The following is a 17,553-nucleotide window of genomic DNA, read 5'->3' as shown; positions in this document are numbered from 1 at the left end:
TACAAAAGTCAGAAACTGTTAATTGACGATTTTCTTTATTAATACTGTCGACTTTGTTATAAAAGGTTTTTTTTTTTGGCATGAGTTGTTCACAATGGCATTGGTTTGATTCTGGTTTGAGCCCAGTTCAAGTCCTGATGTACACGTGGTTTGGTTCTGTTCTAGTCAAGTCCCCCACAACACTCATAAATACAGCAGAATATGGGCGTAATCTAGGACCGACTAATGATCATTTGACTAACCGATTATTCTTCCGATTAATCGATTAGTTGATGGGAACGCAAGTGTCACGTGACGAAACTATTTACAAATATACCCAGATAAAGCCAAAATGTAGGGCTTTTGAACGTTTTCAGCAAATTTACACATTTCATTAAACTTATTGTCGTGTTTCTGAACCCATGTACACACACAAGTTAACGATCATTCAATTACTGCTAAATCTATTGACAAGTCGCGATTAATCGATTAAAGCCCTGGCGTCGCGCGCGAGTACAAGCCACGGAAAAGAAAAACACCACGTGACGCACGGAACTAGTTACACCGCGGTGTCGTAACACTGGGCAAATAACTTTATTAAACGAAGAACAGCCCGGGTAATCCTCTAAACAACAACAAAACAACAACAACACGCAGATATAACATGTCACAGCACAACAACAAACACCACCGCCGCCGCCCACGGCCGCGTCTCTCCGAAGTCTCCCTCCGCTCCGCCGCCGTTTATACGCGGGGCCCCGGTGACGTAGCGCGGAGTAGCACCTTCCCATCCCGGGTAAAGCTATATTAGAGAGTCAATATGGCCGTATAAAAGCCGTGCGGCGGAAAAGAGGAGGTCCAGAGACGCGGGGAGAAGACGAGGCACGACACGAGGGAGGCCATTTTACCGACACGAGCGGAGAAGACGACGCGGGTTTTATCACGCGCCGGGAGGAATATTTCGACCTTATTGCGCACGAAACCGGGGCGTGCGGTGTCGTTATTGCGAGGGGGAAAATGGCGATTGTTGTACTGGATTTGGTGGCGCTTTTCTCTCGGTTCTTTTGGAGGGGGAGGAGGGCTGCCCTGCTTTCTGTCTGCTGTGGAAATGGTGGACAATGATAAGGCAGAGTGGGGAAAAAAAACAAAAAATAACGTTTTGCTTGTATTAAACGCGTTGCTTTAAAAAAAAAAAAAAAACTAAATTGGACAATGTAAGTGCTTTGCAAACGTCTGTAAATGAAGCCCAACGACAAAAGACGTCTGAAGCAACCGTGATTTAAGTGTCTGAAAGCACAAACTTGTATGCCCAATGCCACAAACGCGATGAAATACGTCTTCTGTTGACGTTATGCAGCGAAGTCGTGGCGTCTTTAGCCTGCCTAAGTTAATATTTGTTACTGAATGAAAGCCTCCAGTGTTAGTCCACAGCCTAAAGAGACGTAGAACCAGCCGAAAGTCACTGATAACACTTGTTCTTTTTTTTTTTATTAAGCAGCGGTGTTTGCAAAAGGCACATTTTGTTTAAAAACTCATGTCCCCCCCTTCACGTTACCCCATGATCCCTGCTGACGGTCCTTTTTAGAGATTGATCCTTACCACTGGGTTCGAGTTAGCCGAGCTCGCCATTATTTGCGTAGTGTCAACACCACACGGCAATGGGCGAGAAATAAAAGCCAAAAAATGACCCAAAAACGAGATTAAAACAGCTGGGCGCGAGCCTCTGAAACAGCCGGCATCACTTTTGTGAATAACACACAGTTTTGACGGTCTTATTTACAGTCCCGGGCTGCGACTCCCCAGCCGTCCGCCGTTGTCCCGCTTTATATACTGAGCAAGAGCTGCGAGTGCGCGAGACATAGGGCAGGGTCACACGGCGGCTCTCGCGAGAGCTCAGCGCGCTGCGTGAATCACCTGTCACGGAGCATGCTGGGAAATGGAGTTTCGGAGCGGCCGTGGTCACTGAATGACGAAACAGTTTGCCATTCGCCGGAAAAGTTACACAGTGCCTTTTAATATCTGTGTAGTATATTTTATTCATAACAACAGGGTAATCAGAAAGAAAATGACTACAAATGTAAATTAAAAAAACGTTACATTTCCTCTCGTGCCGTGGTATTAGCATTAGCGTTAAAATGATTGTTCTTTAGTCTTTATTCTTTAAGACTTTATTCTTTAAATTCTTTAGACTTTATTCTTTAGACTTTATTCTTTAAGATTAATTCTTTAGACTTTATTCTTTAGACTTTATTCTTTAATACTTTAATTCTTTAGACTTTATTCTTTAGACTTAATTCTTTAAGACTTAATTCTTTAGACTTTATTCTTTAGGCTTTATTCTTTAGACTTTATTCTTTAGGCTTTATTCTTTAGGCTTTATTCTTTAGACTTTATTCTTTAGACTTTATTCTTTAAGACTTAATTCTTTAAGACTTAATTCTTTAGACTTTATTCTTTAGACTTAATTCTTTAAGACTTAATTCTTTAGACTTTATTCTTTAGGCTTTATTCTTTAGACTTTATTCTTTAGGCTTTATTCTTTAGGCTTTATTCTTTAGACTTTATTCTTTAGACTTTATTCTTTAAGACTTATTCTTTAGACTTTATTCTTTAAGACTTAATTCTTTAGACTTTATTCTTTAGGCTTTATTCTTTATTCTTTAAGACTTTATTCTTTAGGCTTTATTCTTTAAAGATTAATTCTTTAGACTTCATTCTTTAGACTTTTATTTAAGACTTAATTCTTTAGACTTTATTCTTTAGACTTTATTCTTTAAGACTTTATTCTTTAGGCTTTATTCTTTAGGCTTTAATCTTTAGACTTTATTCTTTAGGCTTTATTCTTTAGACTTTATTATTTTGACTTTATTCTTTAGACTTTATTCTTAAGAGTTTCACTTCTTCTTCTTCTTGTTATTCTTCTTCTTCTATGGTGTTTTATGGCGGCTGGTATCCGAGTAAATACAGAGAGAGGAGCCAGCGCTACTCCCAAGAAGTGTGAAGGTTTCAAGTGTGGAGGTCCCAAGTGTGCAGGTTCCAGAATGAATGCGAATGCCCTGGTTGTGGATAGAGAGGAGAACAACTGTGCTGCTCAGACTCCTTAAAAGTTCTTCTTGTCTGAGACATCTCATGACCTCTTGGGCTTTGTCAAAGCACTGGAAGTCAAAGCACTGGAAGAAGACCTTTTAGGACTACGACAAAGTGTAAAGAAAAAAGTCTGGCGGTAATGCAACACTCGGATACCAACCGCCATAAAACAACAACAACATCCGATAATATAATAGATCCATGCTGGTATCCAAGTGTTACATTACTGCCAGACTTTATTCTTTACACTTTATTCTTCAGACTTTATTCTTCAGAGTCTCACTTCTTCTTCTTCTTCTTCTTCTTCTTCTTCTATGGTGAAACCTCCGCACACTTTCAGAGCGTTTTCTTTAAATACACAACATTCTTTGATGACCGACATTCCCCTGCAGTGACACAGTTCGTCCACTAGAGTGCGATCAAACTGCATAACCAAACCTGCCGCCTCGCTCCGCTCCGTAATGCCATTAGACACAGCATCCATTCACTTTTGCATGCAGCTATTCCACAAATTAATTTCGCAGAGCTCCAAGTCGGAAAATGTCCTTCTCCGCGTTTATTACTCTTGTGATTAAAAACAAAATAAAAAAAAAAAACACTCGGACAGACAGCCGCTGGACCATTCCCCCCAAAAAACAATAAAGCTCTGTAATATACTAGAGCTGACAGGGGAATGGTACCTCGACTCCGGTCTCCATGGAAACCTGCCTGGCCGCTCATTGGCTGAGTGCGGATGATATAGACCGGCAAATGCATTGTTGTGCGCGCATCAATCCACTTAGCACTGGAACTGAGCGTCACAACAGCCCAAACCATATAATTTATCTCTCTGCCGGCAAATTAGGGGCTTCTCAAAAACTAATGAGGAGGCTGTACTTGGGCAATTACTTGTCACTGATTCCTTTGTCGATGCGGATCGTGGGGAATAAAAAATGTTTAAAAAAAAGTGTGATTTTGTGCAGTAGACTGAGCATGTCTAGAATTATGATCACCAGCTGTCCTCTGCCCTCAGTGGCCAGTTTTTTGTGTTTTTTTGTTTTTTTGTTTTTTAAGGCTGATTACTGTTGGTCGGTTGTTTATACATCTTAAAGTTGATCACCGTAGCGACTTAAACTGTATGCTAAAGTTTGGACAGTTTTTGTAAAGTTTGAGCGTTATCGAACTGACATTGTTTGAGATTTTGTCTAAACTACAGACTTTCAGCTTCCTGTTACTAGATACACAACATTTCCAGGACTTTTCCCACTCAAAAGATATAATATTTGGCTTTAAAATTGTCAATCGCTATGGCAACGGTCCTATTTTCTCATCATTCTGAAAGCCATGGATGTATGAATGACCTTACGAAGATTCAAAATGTTTGTGATTTGCGATTACAAACATTAAAATGGCGTTTTTGGTTTGTATTGTGGTAGTTATCGGTTCATTGGTTCATGGTTCTAAGTGTGCTATGTAACTTTTCTGTCTCCACGGAGAGTCTGAGATGTTATCAATTGTCGGAAAAGTTCCACACTACGGCGGTAAACTATGCAAACAGGTGACAGTGCCAGACTAAGTCACAGGTCAGAGCTGTGGAGAGGCGGATCCAGTTACAGTAAGAATCAATGTTTTTCAAGGTATTTTTAACACCTCAATAAAGCTCTACAGTTTTTGAATTCACTCCACTTTTGTTTTTGGGCCTCCAAACTCCAACCATGGACACAGTAAATGGATACTTCTGGAACATTCTTTTGGCTGTGGGGAAAAGGCCATCACTAAGAAATATATGAAAATCAATCAACGATTAAGGACTCTATCAACTTTATAATTGACATTTGAAAATGAACTAATTTGTACTTTGGACTAGGGTAATCCATTAATATTATATATATATATATTTATTTGTTAAACTAAATTTGACCCAGATGAAGCTGAAGTGAAGCGTTTGAGGGTCCTTGTGGAGCACATTTAAAAACAAATTAGTTTTTTAATCAAATACACTGAATTTACATATATTTTTTCACAGAACTACGGTCACATTTCAGTCATAAAACCAATTGTCTCAGCTCATGACATGTCTTGGAACCTATGTATTCAAGTTCACGATTAATCGATTACTGGATTAGGTTCGATTAATCGGTCAACTTGTTGCATTCTTACTTGGACCAAATGGGACAATTGCGCCAGAGTTTAGGACTCTCTGTCTCGTACTGTGTGTCCTGTTTAGTATATACAGTATATTTAAAAAAGAAGATAAAAAACGCTTTTTGTGGGTTTCAATTTCCCGCCTGAAAAGTTACACAGTACAGCTTTAAAACACTAATTAGTTTGACAAATTGTACAAATCCGGAACACTGCGAGGGCGAAACCGTGCGCGCGAAATGAAAGTTGTCCCGTCACACTGGAGGGTAACGAGCGCTGTGATGCCGGAGATCTGGAGGATGCACTTTCTTCCCCTGTCATTGCCGCGGCCGGTCGCTTAGCAACAGAGGAGCAGCTCCAGTTGTGTCGGAGGCAGCTTCAGGGAGGCGCTGCTCAGATTAAGTCAGTCTCCGCTTCAATTATGAATGGGCTTCCACTGCCACACGCCTCCAAAATGGCACCGCTCGCATCGTCAAGGCGGCGACGGACTCTGCGCGACGGGCGGGCAAATATCACACTCTACATGAGCGGAAGTGACATGAATTAAGATGTATTTATCTAATATGTGGTCGGAAGTCTGCGCTTGAAATGCGAGAGACAAATTGTAACGCAGGTTGTTTTGCACTTGAAAGAAAACGAGGAATAAGAACTTGTCATTATAGTCAAAAGTAACTCATTTTCTGTCATTTTGTTTGAGATGATATTTTGGATTCTCCCGAAAAACAATAATCAAACAATATTTTTGCAGTTCACAGAAATGCGCCTGCCAGTAAACGTCTTTCATGTAATGGACAAAAAGTGAAGGGGTGTAACGTTCTAATAATTACAGCTTAATTAGTTTTAATAAAGCATAAACAAAGACTTTACATGAGATAAAGAGTTTATTAAGAAAGATTAAGGCTCAGTAACAACTTAAAAGTAGACTCTCTCCACTCATTTCTTTGTATTTATTGTTACCTGACTCGTACTTGGCCTGGAGGAGTCTCCTGCTTGTTTCCATGGAAATGTTTTGGCTCTGATATTCCACAGTAGGGCATTAAACATGTACAGTATATCTTCACGGAGAATGTTCTGAAAGAAAGTGTGGTCAATCTCTACATGTTTATGGAATCGTGCAGGTGATCAGAAAGTTACACACTGATGCTTTAATGAACTATTCATTCAGTATTTTTTCCCAGCTTCTTTAAGGTTATTAAAAGCGTAGTTACCATTACGTGTTCGCAGTGACTGGACTTTAAAACGTAACTCAAAAGTGTCAAAAACACCTCGATTACACTTCACGTCTTTCCTGTTCTCTATCATTTTCTGATCAAACATTTTACAGCCCTTTGACACTTTTATTATTTCGATAAAGAAGGAAAATATGTGCACGTAATGGACATCATTAGATCGTATGACTCACTGCGCTCAGTATGAGTCTGGTGCAGCCGTGGCCCTCGGGAATCCCGCGTCCGACTGTAATCACACACGTATTGAACTTAAACGATTAAAGGACGTAAATGAATAATGAAATGGTTGGAGCGGCGTGGGCACGATAAGGCCCTTGTTGATGGGAAATATTCGAGGTTAATGATTGGGGTCTGACTTGAGAGCAAATTAAAGAGTCTCCAGTCTCACAAAGAGAGCAGCACTTCAGCACAACGAGAGAGCGGAGAGCGTCGGGTGAACTCGGCCCCGGAGCTGCGGCGTTTGTGGCGGTTTAAGTGGAGCAGTGGCACAAATAAAACTGAATTCACACCACTCTTACGAACGTTAAAATAAATAATGGGCGGTCGGAGAGGCTGACGGAGCAGATCTCGCTTCGGCTGCACGTTAAAATGACTTCAGCTTGGCAATAATGCACCACTTTAAAAATGTCCTTAGCAAAGCATGAGCAAAGACATAATTAATAATGGACAAATACTTTATTAAGCGTGACTCAGATTTAGTAACTTCTTAATTAAGGTTAGGGTTAGGAATTAGGGTTAGAGTATTAGTTAAATAGTTACAAAGCATGAATATTCTTAGGTCACTATGAATTAGGTCTTTGCTCATGCTTCGTTAAGGCAGGAAGAAGTGTAGTTCTTATAGTTCTGCCCATAATGTGACAAACCTGTAGCTCTCTACCCGTTTCCAAGACGATCCCCCAAAATATTTGAGAATTATACACACGGAATAATCCAAAATTGAGTCCGTACTTGCGTATTATTGTTGTAAATGTAATAGTAACCGCTGAATGTTGGCTACAGCTCAATTTGCAGCAAATTACTGTTTCATTGTGTGATTTTTCTGCTTGATAAAGTGCTTGATTTGATGCCAGAGTCTAACGATGATTTATGGACTTGAAAACAGAGAAGATCTCGTAAACTCGACCTATGACGTCACAAAAAAATCACAATTGTGTTTTTCTGATGCTCGGTGTGGACTTTATAAACGTTACCAAACAAGTGTGAATGAAGCTTTTGACGAGTGAACCAGGTTAAAGGTTAACGTGCGCATGACAGATTTGTATTATTTTCCAATTTTGACTTTATCCGGTGTATTTGTACCTGTTGTAAATATAAATTATAGTTTTACGTCAATCAAGTAGCTTTGTGGAGAAAAGTTGAAAAAATCTGTGGAAAATGGCAGGAAGTGACATCACACCAGGGACACTCACTCCATCCAAAGTTTATGCTCGATTTAGAAAAAAAACAAACCTTTTTTACTCTCTAAACATGAATTCAGCAAAATAAAGGTGCTTTAATATATTTCTATCCGTCAAATAAATGACCCCCAGTGGTTGCTGGGTAATTTCCTGGTGTGATGTCACCAATTACAAACAGGAAGTAAAATGATAAACCTGAAAAAAAATTGATATTCTGGGATAAAATGTGTAAAATGTTTCGCAAAATTTAAAATATATTTATCCAACTGTATTTCACTTCAATGAGTCGTCCAACCTGCCACTTTAAAAGAAAAAAAAAGTACATTTAGCATAATACGTGTCCTTTAAAAGTGTTTTATAAGGTCTGGACTTGAATTTGACACGATAACAACAATAAACCAACCAATCTGCTTTGGAATTTGCAACAAGTACCTGTGCTCTTACTTGTATTTGTATTGTATTCATTTGTAAAGGGACAACACACATTAACGAACATTTTGCATGTAAGTATGTAAAGATTACAGCCGACGTGGTGCATTTGAGCGCAACACTCCAACACTCGCAGGCGGCTCGAACCCCGACAAAGGCGCGCTGCACATGCCGCGGTGAAGGAGGAGTGCGGATCCATCTGAAGAAGTCATTTGCCGATGTACACTCCCACGTTACAAGTGCTGCATGTCACCGGCCTCATTACCATGGACTGAAACACGCTCGCCGCTCCCCCTGCCATAAATCACTGTGTCACAAACAACAGCCAGCCAAACTCATCTTCCGCAACTTGTATTTTTTTTTATTATTGCAACCAACTGGAAGACAATACATCACATAAACATCATTGTAGTTTCTCAGAGAATGGAAAACAAAATAAAACAACATTTATATATTTTTTGCCACGGTATTTGGACAACGTTGATATTTACATGTAGTGATGGATAGGTATTTGAAATCATTCTTTGGCAGCATGATTGCACGATAAGGAGAATTGAACATTTACCGAAGGGAGGAGAGGAGGGGGGAGGAAAAAAGATCAAAACGAATGGGATGAAAACACACCTGGGCGCGGTCTGCATCACGTCCGACAAATCAATAGCAGTTTTGCATTTTGACATGGCTAACCTATGGCTTTCCGATATTACTCACACAAGCACAAGAAGAATGGCAGTGTGGATCCCTGTAAGCAAATCAAACGGCACGCACTTTTTTGGGGGGGGGGGGGAATTTAGGAGGCAGTGAGTTTAGATTGCGACAAATCTACTACAATTATGACGTTTTAGACCCTGTAAAAGTCTGTGAGCAATTGTGTGATAATTTAAGGAACTGGAGGCAAATGTGAAGTGGAACGAGATGCGATTTCGATGGAGGATTTGGGAAATAGCCACGGATGATCAAAGAAACATGTGAAAAATCTAGATGGTTTTATCATGTGAGTGACATCAGAGCCTGGTTTAAAGACATTTACAGTTGTATTTCATGTTATTACTCCCACAATAGTTTTTCATTATATCTAGAGTTTAGAAAAAAAACAACTAATTGACATTTCTACACTGGAAAATGTGTTATAAACCATCTTAAAACTATTAGAATTTAGCTCTGATGTTAATCTTTGAAAATGTGTTTTACAGTAAAAAATGACATTCAGACTTTTTGAATTTGAAAGTGGAGGTATTTATGTAGGGTTTGAAAAGCCGTAAGTTTTACTACATCTGGTCTGTGACATCCATATTTATGCTTTTGCTCCCTGGTCGTGTTCCTTGTTCTGTCTTTTGTTTGTTTAAAGTTCAAAAATGGGGGAAAAGCAAAGAACAAAGAAACAGTTTTATACAATTCTGTCTCCTGTCGCCTCCAATATGTTGACATAGTATTTTATAGAGTCTAATAAGGTATTATATAAAGAGGTATAACAGAGTGAACTTTCTCTCGCTCTGAATCATGGCAAAGAAACAACCGTCTGGGATAGTCACAGTTGTTTCCTCCCAAAAACGCCTCAGATCTGATAATTGTCTGTTCCTGCAGATGTTTACTTGATGACTCAAAGAAACTAGAAGAAATAGTCACATAGAGGCAATTTAAAGAGATAAATTGTGTTTTTTTCCCTGTTGGATACAACTCAACAATGTTGTTTTTTGTGTTTCTAATTTGCAAATTTGAAAAGTTCACTCTGGGTTGCTCAGTTTAAGTTGATTACAGAGATCCATCCTTGATACAGAACATAAAAGTGCTTTATGTTAAAATGGCAAGTATTTAGAGAGCATCGTGTTGTCGTTTGGCAGGATTAAAGACGACAAATAATACAAAAAAAAAAAAGCACTTGTCTAAATTTGCTCAGGCAGTGAAGTACATATTTGCTTTGCTTTCAAATGTGCTGCTGCGTTTCCGGGACGCACAGGTCGGCGGCTCGTCTTTCCTGCATGTCTTCGAGCGGGTGAGTCAGAGGAGGAAAAAACAATAATAAAACAGACTAAAGAAAGGCATTCTCCTGCTGCTGACATGCCTGGTGCCAACTGAACATGGTCTTAGTCGCGCGACAACAGGGAATGGTCACAAACGGGAGCTTGACCCAAACAAACGGGGCAGGTTTTTGACAAGAGACGGGTGCCACATATTCTCCAGCAACGCTACCTCCAGACCAGCGCTTCTCGACACTGTGACGCCTGGGCTGTTTTATGAGTGCTTTGGATGTGATTTGGTCCCAGAATAGGCTTAGTTTGGACCTGGTTTGGACCTGACGCTGTCCTTTTTCCATTAGTACATTTCATTCTTTAGTAACTAGTCCCTGGTAGCCTCGCCATAAAGAGCAATGTAGTGGTGGAAAGTACAAACAGTAAAACATACTTTCCGTAGGGTTTGAGGGGTTTTGTTTTAGAACATTCACGGTGACGTCCTGCCCCAAAGGTTTTGAGTTCAGGTCCCGGGTTTGAGTAAGCGGAAAAAATAGAAATAAAATGACAGGATGGATAAGATTCAGTTGAACAAAATCACTACATTTAACTTTTAATAGTTTTCCAAATCTGTGTGAAATATTTCTATATTTACTCAGGTATATTTTGAATCAAGTGCTTTAAAAATAATTTCTCAAAACGTGATAAATTATACTTAAGTAAGAGATTCTAGGGACTTTAGTGACTTTACGGTTTAATTTCATTTTCTAGAAGACAGAAAACAAAAGGGGCAGATATTTGACACATAGTACTGCTCCAAGAATACTACATCTAGGACGGTCCTTCTCAAAACTGTGATGGATGAGCTTTACCTGAGCAGTTTGGATCCGATTTTGTCGCAGAATAGGCTTAGTTTAGTCCTGATATGTTTTTATTCATGTTTTTTTTAACAGCTCGTTCCAAGCGAGACGCGCCATATAATGCTGAAGAGGTACTAGTAGAACAAAGGAGCTTTTAGTCTTTCTTTAGTTCTAGTTCTAGACCTTATAAAGTTCCAATTTAGCTGTTCTTAAGCCACTTGGTTGTCTCCTAGTTAGTTAGGACCTGGTTTTACAGTCTTTTAATACCAAGCCTAGTTTAGTCCTTGTATTTGTCCAAAGTTTTATCCTGGTTTAGCCCATGACCTACTTGAAAATCCAAAACAGGTGTTGCTCGGTGAGATGAGATGGAGAATCACTGGTCTGCTGGGCGTATGTGAAGGTGGCATTGAATACAAAAGGTAAAAAACAGCGATGCATGCTACAGGTGGCATAAGCTGTACCAGCATTAATGAATGGACCAGACATGCATTTGTTTTGTTGCTACACTTGTTTGTACCTCTGCCACAAATAATCCAACTTTAACTCTCCCCCACTAAGACTTTGTCCACACAAAAGCATCGCCGACAACACCTGGAATACACGTTGTACAGTACGTGCTGCATTTCTAGTTGCAGATGAAACTAAACACTGATGTGGACAAAGTCTGAGTTTCAACGTCGTTCTGTGCAAAACCAGTACTTTCTTCCACTTTTTAGCATGTCTAATTTCTTCCTAAAAGCAGCTCTCTCTACCTGCAAAATCACTCCAAATCTGACACAATTAATACTTTGACGAGTTTCCATTTTTAGCATTGCGCACCGAAGCAATGGCACGGACGCTTTTTGTACGGCGTCGAAAACGGAAATGGCAAAAAAAAAGGCTTCCTTACTCACTTTCGACTGTCAATCAAGTCAGTCGGCGAGATCCACATGCACGTTGAACAGGTTACAAAACAAAAACTGGGAAAGAAAATATAAGAACAACCTCTGATTTGTGTATTGAACCATATATATATATACAGTACAGCGCTGAACGGTATGCAAGCCTGAACTCCAAATGAGTATTTTGTAACGTAAAACAAAGCAAAAACATTCTTTCTTTACATCCCAAAGACGATATTTCGAGAGGTTACTTTCCCACGGCAGTTCAATGCACACTTTTTGACACGGAACAATGTCGATGTAGGGGATTAAAGACACGTTTTACACACAAAGAAGAGGTAAACAGGTTCAAAAATCAAAAAGGCGGACATGACAACAGAAGATTCCGCGGGCAGGCAGGCAGGCACCATGTTAAAGGGTGTGTGTGTGTTTTGTGTGTGTGTGTGTTGGACTCACACTCTTGGATACGCACATGTGTTTTTCCGAAACAGGCTAACACTGGGGTCAAAAAACACTGAAACATCGAAAATCCACGGCACGGGCAGAAAAAGACGGAAGCCCACCACTTTTGTGAGGTGAATCAGCTGGCCTTGGCAACCGAGAGGGACCATGAGTGAGGAGAGCGAGGCCAACGAGCACAAATGCAGCTCACAAATGCTCAGTCTAAGGTTATTCATGGGACAATTTCAGAATAAATTGACGTTACAATTCTCAACAACGTGCACTATAACCGAAAAACGAAATAATTGATCATTCATTTGCAGAATGTGGGTTTCAAGTGACATAACAATATTTATAATGATGTAGATTTAAATTTAGATGGGGTAGACAAAATTACTAAGTGTGTGGTGATTTCAGATGCAGGATGATTGAGCTTATAAGTAATAAATAGTTCTCTCAATAAAATAAAATAATTAAAACAATAATGTAAAAGCTAATGCCAAAGTTGAATTCTGTCAACTGGACAAACGTTTAAACACTAAGTAGTTTCTTCTCTTCCGACGCAGCTTTTCCTTAAAATTATTTTGTATTTGAAGACAAAATTCAATCTTCTTTTGCTACGTACCCGACCTGGAGGGATCACACAGACATTTCAGTCCATGTGTTTTCTGGTAAAGAAGTGACAAAGCGACACAACTGATACACGAGTACATGAAAACTGGAAGCCCATTTCTGTAGCTCTTGAGGACCACAAAGGAGCATGTTTTATCCTCATTTTGTAGACTGGAAAGGCATTTAAAGTTTTACAATGAGCATTTTGTATACTTTACACTGTTTCCTTTATCATATTTTAGCAGGTGGACAGTTATGGAAGTGTCGTCGACAATCTTTGGTAGTTCACCAGATGTGATTGGAAGTTATCTCAGAGGAAGCGGTATCAGAGCGTATCCCTCGTCGATTGATTGTACATTGTGTTGCTAAAAACCCAAATTTGCATGTACAGTACAGCATGTGTATCGAACCGCATATTGACCCAACACCATTGGATTTGCACACGTTTGCATCCCGGACACGTCACTCATGGTCCTCCGGCTGCAGAGAGATCTCCATTTCTCCTCCCTGAAAACTTTAGTCGCCCGCTCAGGAAAAAAAGAACCCATAAAAGATTCAAAGAAGAAAAACTCCATTATAATCACGCGTATAAGAACTGGCGGTTTTTCCTCTAGGATCAAGGTTTATATGAAAATAAGTCATGCTTCATGCTAAATACATTGTTTATCTTACATGATCTTTGAATAAAAAAGATTTGCGTTTTATCTTATTTACAAGCACCCATGCAATATAACTGAGAAAGTCCTGCAGGTCAAATTGCTTCAATTAAGAAAGGAAAAAATAAAATATTTTCTAACCTTTTTACAGAGTTGCCCACGCGGGACAAATTGCTTATATCTTTATGAGGGTAGAGTGAGGAGAACAGACAACGGAAACCCATGTGAATATTCTCTGTTAGAATGAGCTGGAGGTGTGGTAGCGGCTGGAAGCTACAGGAGTCTACTGTATGTCTGTGGACTTTACACGGAGCAACAAGAACAACTAAATGAAGGAGATATTGCCTCACCCCCGGCACTACTCATCGCTAACATGAGCTTTTTAATATATATTTTCTTAAATACTATGAGTGCTCTTGAAATAAACAACGGATGCTTTTTATAGACCCTTTTACAGCTGACGACAGTAGCAAACCGTGTGCCCATTCTTGTTCCAGTTAGCAACAATACAAGCAGTTTTGTTTATTTTATATGTTTTTTTTTACAAAACTTAAATCTTAATAACATTGATTTTAACAACAGAGGCTTGCATAATCACCTCAAGTTAAGAAATATTATGCTGGTGCTTAAGAATTTCTACAATCGCTTCAAATATAGAACCTCCTGTGCCCCGAAAAGCTAGCACAGAAAGGTTTACGTCGGCTACATTAGCATTAGCATTCACAGTAGCATCTTTTGCCAATGCTAATCCAAAATGCACTGCTAGCTGCTGTAAACAAACATGCGCACACAGCTTGGTCAAACTCTAAAAGGGTCTACTGAGTTAAGAAGTGGCGGAAAAATCATTGTAAGTGCATGAAGATATATCATATTGGGGTTTTACAATTATTTTGACACTTAAGGTTCCCAGCGTTGTTCTACTATGCCTTCTCTCTTTACTTTTTTGTGTGTGTGTTGTTGTTGTTTTTTAATCAGCTGTCGGCTACATGAAGCAACCTGGTCGCGTATCTTTGGCACAGTCTCGCAATTGTGCTCATGGATGTAGTAGGAGTAAGTCAGCGAGCCGACAAGAGCGGACGATACGAGGACAAAATCTGGATTGGCGGACCGACAAATAAAGATGAAAACAAAAGTCACACTCGCCCGTCTTGCTGGCATCGCCGCAAGATTGCTACAGATCGACACAGAGAAACAGATAAGACAAAACGGCCATCCTCTGTCCGCACGACTTCCCAACGCGATTCGCTTTAGTCCAAATTAGTGACGACGTTTGTATGGCTTTCATCCCCATTTAGAACGACAAAAACAACGCAGACGCATGAGAAATACCCATTGATGTTAGTGTTGTTGAACATAGATGTAGGAAAACATAGATTTTTGATATTGCCACAAATAAGTAGGATTCACCTAATGCCCTGCAGATAAAGTTAGAGGGAGATGAGAAGTGTCCATAGACTAATGCTGTTACCTGTTGACCTATCAATATGCTGTTAGTAGCCCGTTTTAAAGCTCCAGTGTGGGATATTTGCAGCAAAAGAGTATGCAAAAGGTCTACATAAAATTGCCAAAAGTGTCCAGCGAAAGATTTCAGTTTGTTGTACTAGATCTGATAAAGGAAAGGTCGAATATGCCTCAAAATTAGCATTAGCATTAGCACTGACTCACAACCACCTCTCTCTACAAATACAGTAGTGTCCTACCAGGAAGTATTCACCTCATTTTTAGTCTTTAACACCTTCAGCTCACTGTCCACTGCGTGATCTTTAAGTATTACTTTTGTGTGTGACTCGGCAAAAATCCCATAGAGATAGAATTGGACAGGAAGTAACGGCGCTAGCACGACGCTAGCCGGGCGTCGTTGTGCGCGGAACCCATTGTACCAGCAGCTTGTAAATGTTTAAAATAACTTTGTTTTGCTTGTATATTAGTGTAGATCGAGTCAGCGAGACGAATAACGGCAAATATCCCACCGTGGAGCTGTAACGAGGCCGTTGTGTACTAGACTGTGCGTGTGTGTGCGTGTGTCTTAGTTTCTCAGAGTCTCTTTTTGCTCTTTCTGCTCCTTCTGGCCCTTTGCGGCGCGGTTTGTGATGTTGTTGAGGCACGCGCGGACCCCGGCCAGATGGAGCAGTGACCCGGCCGCTTCCTTCATCTCCTCGTCGTCGCTCTCCGGTTTCTCCAGAGCAGCCGCCGCCCGTCTTTTCTTCAGGGGCAACGTGTCGCTAATGCCCCGCGCTTTGTTTTTGGTCCAGGGCAAACTGCTCCCGGCTAGCGTCCCGGCTCCGGCCGCGGCTATCGCCCCGGGGCCCGTGCTACTGTTGCGTCTCTGTCCGCGTAGGGCATTCTGGGTAATGTAGGCGGCGCTCGTGAGGTGGGAATCCAGGGGCAGCTCGCGCGGCTCCTGTTTGATGTCCTCTTGGATCTCCACGGCGATGATGTCGTCGCTCAGGGGGGAGGACGGCGCTCCGGGTTGGCTGGAGGACTTGGCTGTGCTGTAGGTGTGGTCTTCCTGGAGGTCCTCGGCGCAGAGCGGAGGGGAGTATCTCAGCGGGCTGTCCTGTCCTCGAATCAGGTAATCTCCCAGCGAGGATCTGCGGCGGCAAGAGCACAGACAGGGGGCGTTAGAGGAGACTCAGAGGACAGGAAGACAAAAATATCTCTATCCAGGTGGTTAGAGAGTGATGAAAAATAAATTAAATGGCCTATACCTGACTTTAAATAACTCCGGTAAAAATAAATGCTCTTTACATCAGGGGTCTCCAATCTGTAGTTCGGGAGCCAGCAGCAGCTCTTAACACCATGTCGCTCTCCAAAGTATTTAGGAATGTATTTAAAACAAATTTGATTCATCACGTGCTTATTACCATTGTAAACATGATGTCCAACTTTGTGCACTAATAAAGAGATAATGGTTATTTTTTAAAAGGAAACTAACGGTAGTATATCGACTCAAACACTAGCTCGCGACCCCTGATTTACATTCTACCTTAAATGGTAAAAGCAGCAAAATAAGTCAAACTTTTGTACTTGTAATATATAATCCATGTATTTTGCAAAGCATTTTTTCTTGGGTAATAACTAATAGAGAAGCCACATACAGGGGCTCTGGAACATTACTCACTAAGATTTATGGAAAAACAACTGCCCGACACTGTCCTGAACACCCTGTCATTATCAAGGGTGACAAAAAGGCAAAGATTGGAGAACAATATGTAAACAACTGTGCGAGGCTATCACAGACAGTTGTTTTTGTGTCGTGGTGCAATATCAGAGTGACAGAATAAGTGGGCAGGGTCAACAGTTCAAACTATGTTCCTGACTCATGCGGAATAAGGTACAGGAACTTTAACATTTCAAAACACAATATCCTTTGAATGGTGAAAAGTCCTCAAAATGGTGCTTCTAAACAAGAATCTGAAACCCATGAATTGCAACAACAAAAGCAGAGATATTCTCATTGATGAAGACCTTCTACGACTCTGTGGTGGCATCAGCCCTCCTGTACGGTGTGGCCTGCTGGAGCAGCAGCATCACAGAGAGGGAGAGGAGGAAGCTGGACAGAGTCATCAAGAAGTCCAGCTCCGTCCTGGGCTGTGCTCTGGACTCGGTGCAGGAGGTGGGGGACAGGAGGGTCCTGGCTAGATTCACATCTATGCTGGACCATGAGTGTCACCCCCTGCAGGACACTCTCTCCGCTCTGGAGAGCAGCTTCAGTGAGAGACTGATCCACCCTCGATGTGTGAAGGAAAGGTTCCGTAGGTCTTTCCTTCCTGCTGCTGTCAGACTTTATAACAAACACTGTTAGTCCTGAACGTGTGTCATTCATCTTCATAATCATGTGCAATACTGTCATACCCATGTGCAATACTGTGACACAATGTCAATCATCACTGTGTTATTATTCTTAAGATT

General features: G+C 40.8%; 2 protein-coding genes across 3 annotated transcripts in view; both read right to left on the bottom strand.

Moving 5' to 3' along the window:
- gtf2a1 (general transcription factor IIA, 1) overlaps positions 1 to 17,553 on the bottom strand; it is a 103,056-nt gene that overhangs the window by 10,319 nt on the left and 75,184 nt on the right. For both annotated transcript variants that reach the window (XM_072444728.1, XM_072444736.1), the window contains exon 2: positions 1,579 to 1,788. In XM_072444728.1, the coding sequence (XP_072300829.1) occupies positions 1,579 to 1,608 (30 nt within the window). In that variant the 5' untranslated portion in view covers positions 1,609 to 1,788. The remainder of the gene's footprint in view (positions 1 to 1,578; positions 1,789 to 17,553) is intronic.
- ches1 (checkpoint suppressor 1) overlaps positions 8,578 to 17,553 on the bottom strand; it is a 156,913-nt gene continuing 147,937 nt past the window's right edge. The window contains exon 6 of the mRNA XM_072444691.1: positions 8,578 to 16,232. Within this exon, the coding sequence (XP_072300792.1) occupies positions 15,668 to 16,232 (565 nt within the window). The 3' untranslated portion in view covers positions 8,578 to 15,667. The remainder of the gene's footprint in view (positions 16,233 to 17,553) is intronic.

This window comes from Eucyclogobius newberryi, unplaced genomic scaffold (genome assembly GCF_026437365.1).
Source record: "Eucyclogobius newberryi isolate DKJ021-1_F unplaced genomic scaffold, fEucNew1.0.hap1 SCAF_1, whole genome shotgun sequence".
Lineage (NCBI taxonomy): Eukaryota > Metazoa > Chordata > Actinopteri > Gobiiformes > Gobiidae > Eucyclogobius > Eucyclogobius newberryi.
Note: the sequence above shows the minus strand (reverse complement) of the source record. Positions and strands in the feature narration are given on the sequence as shown.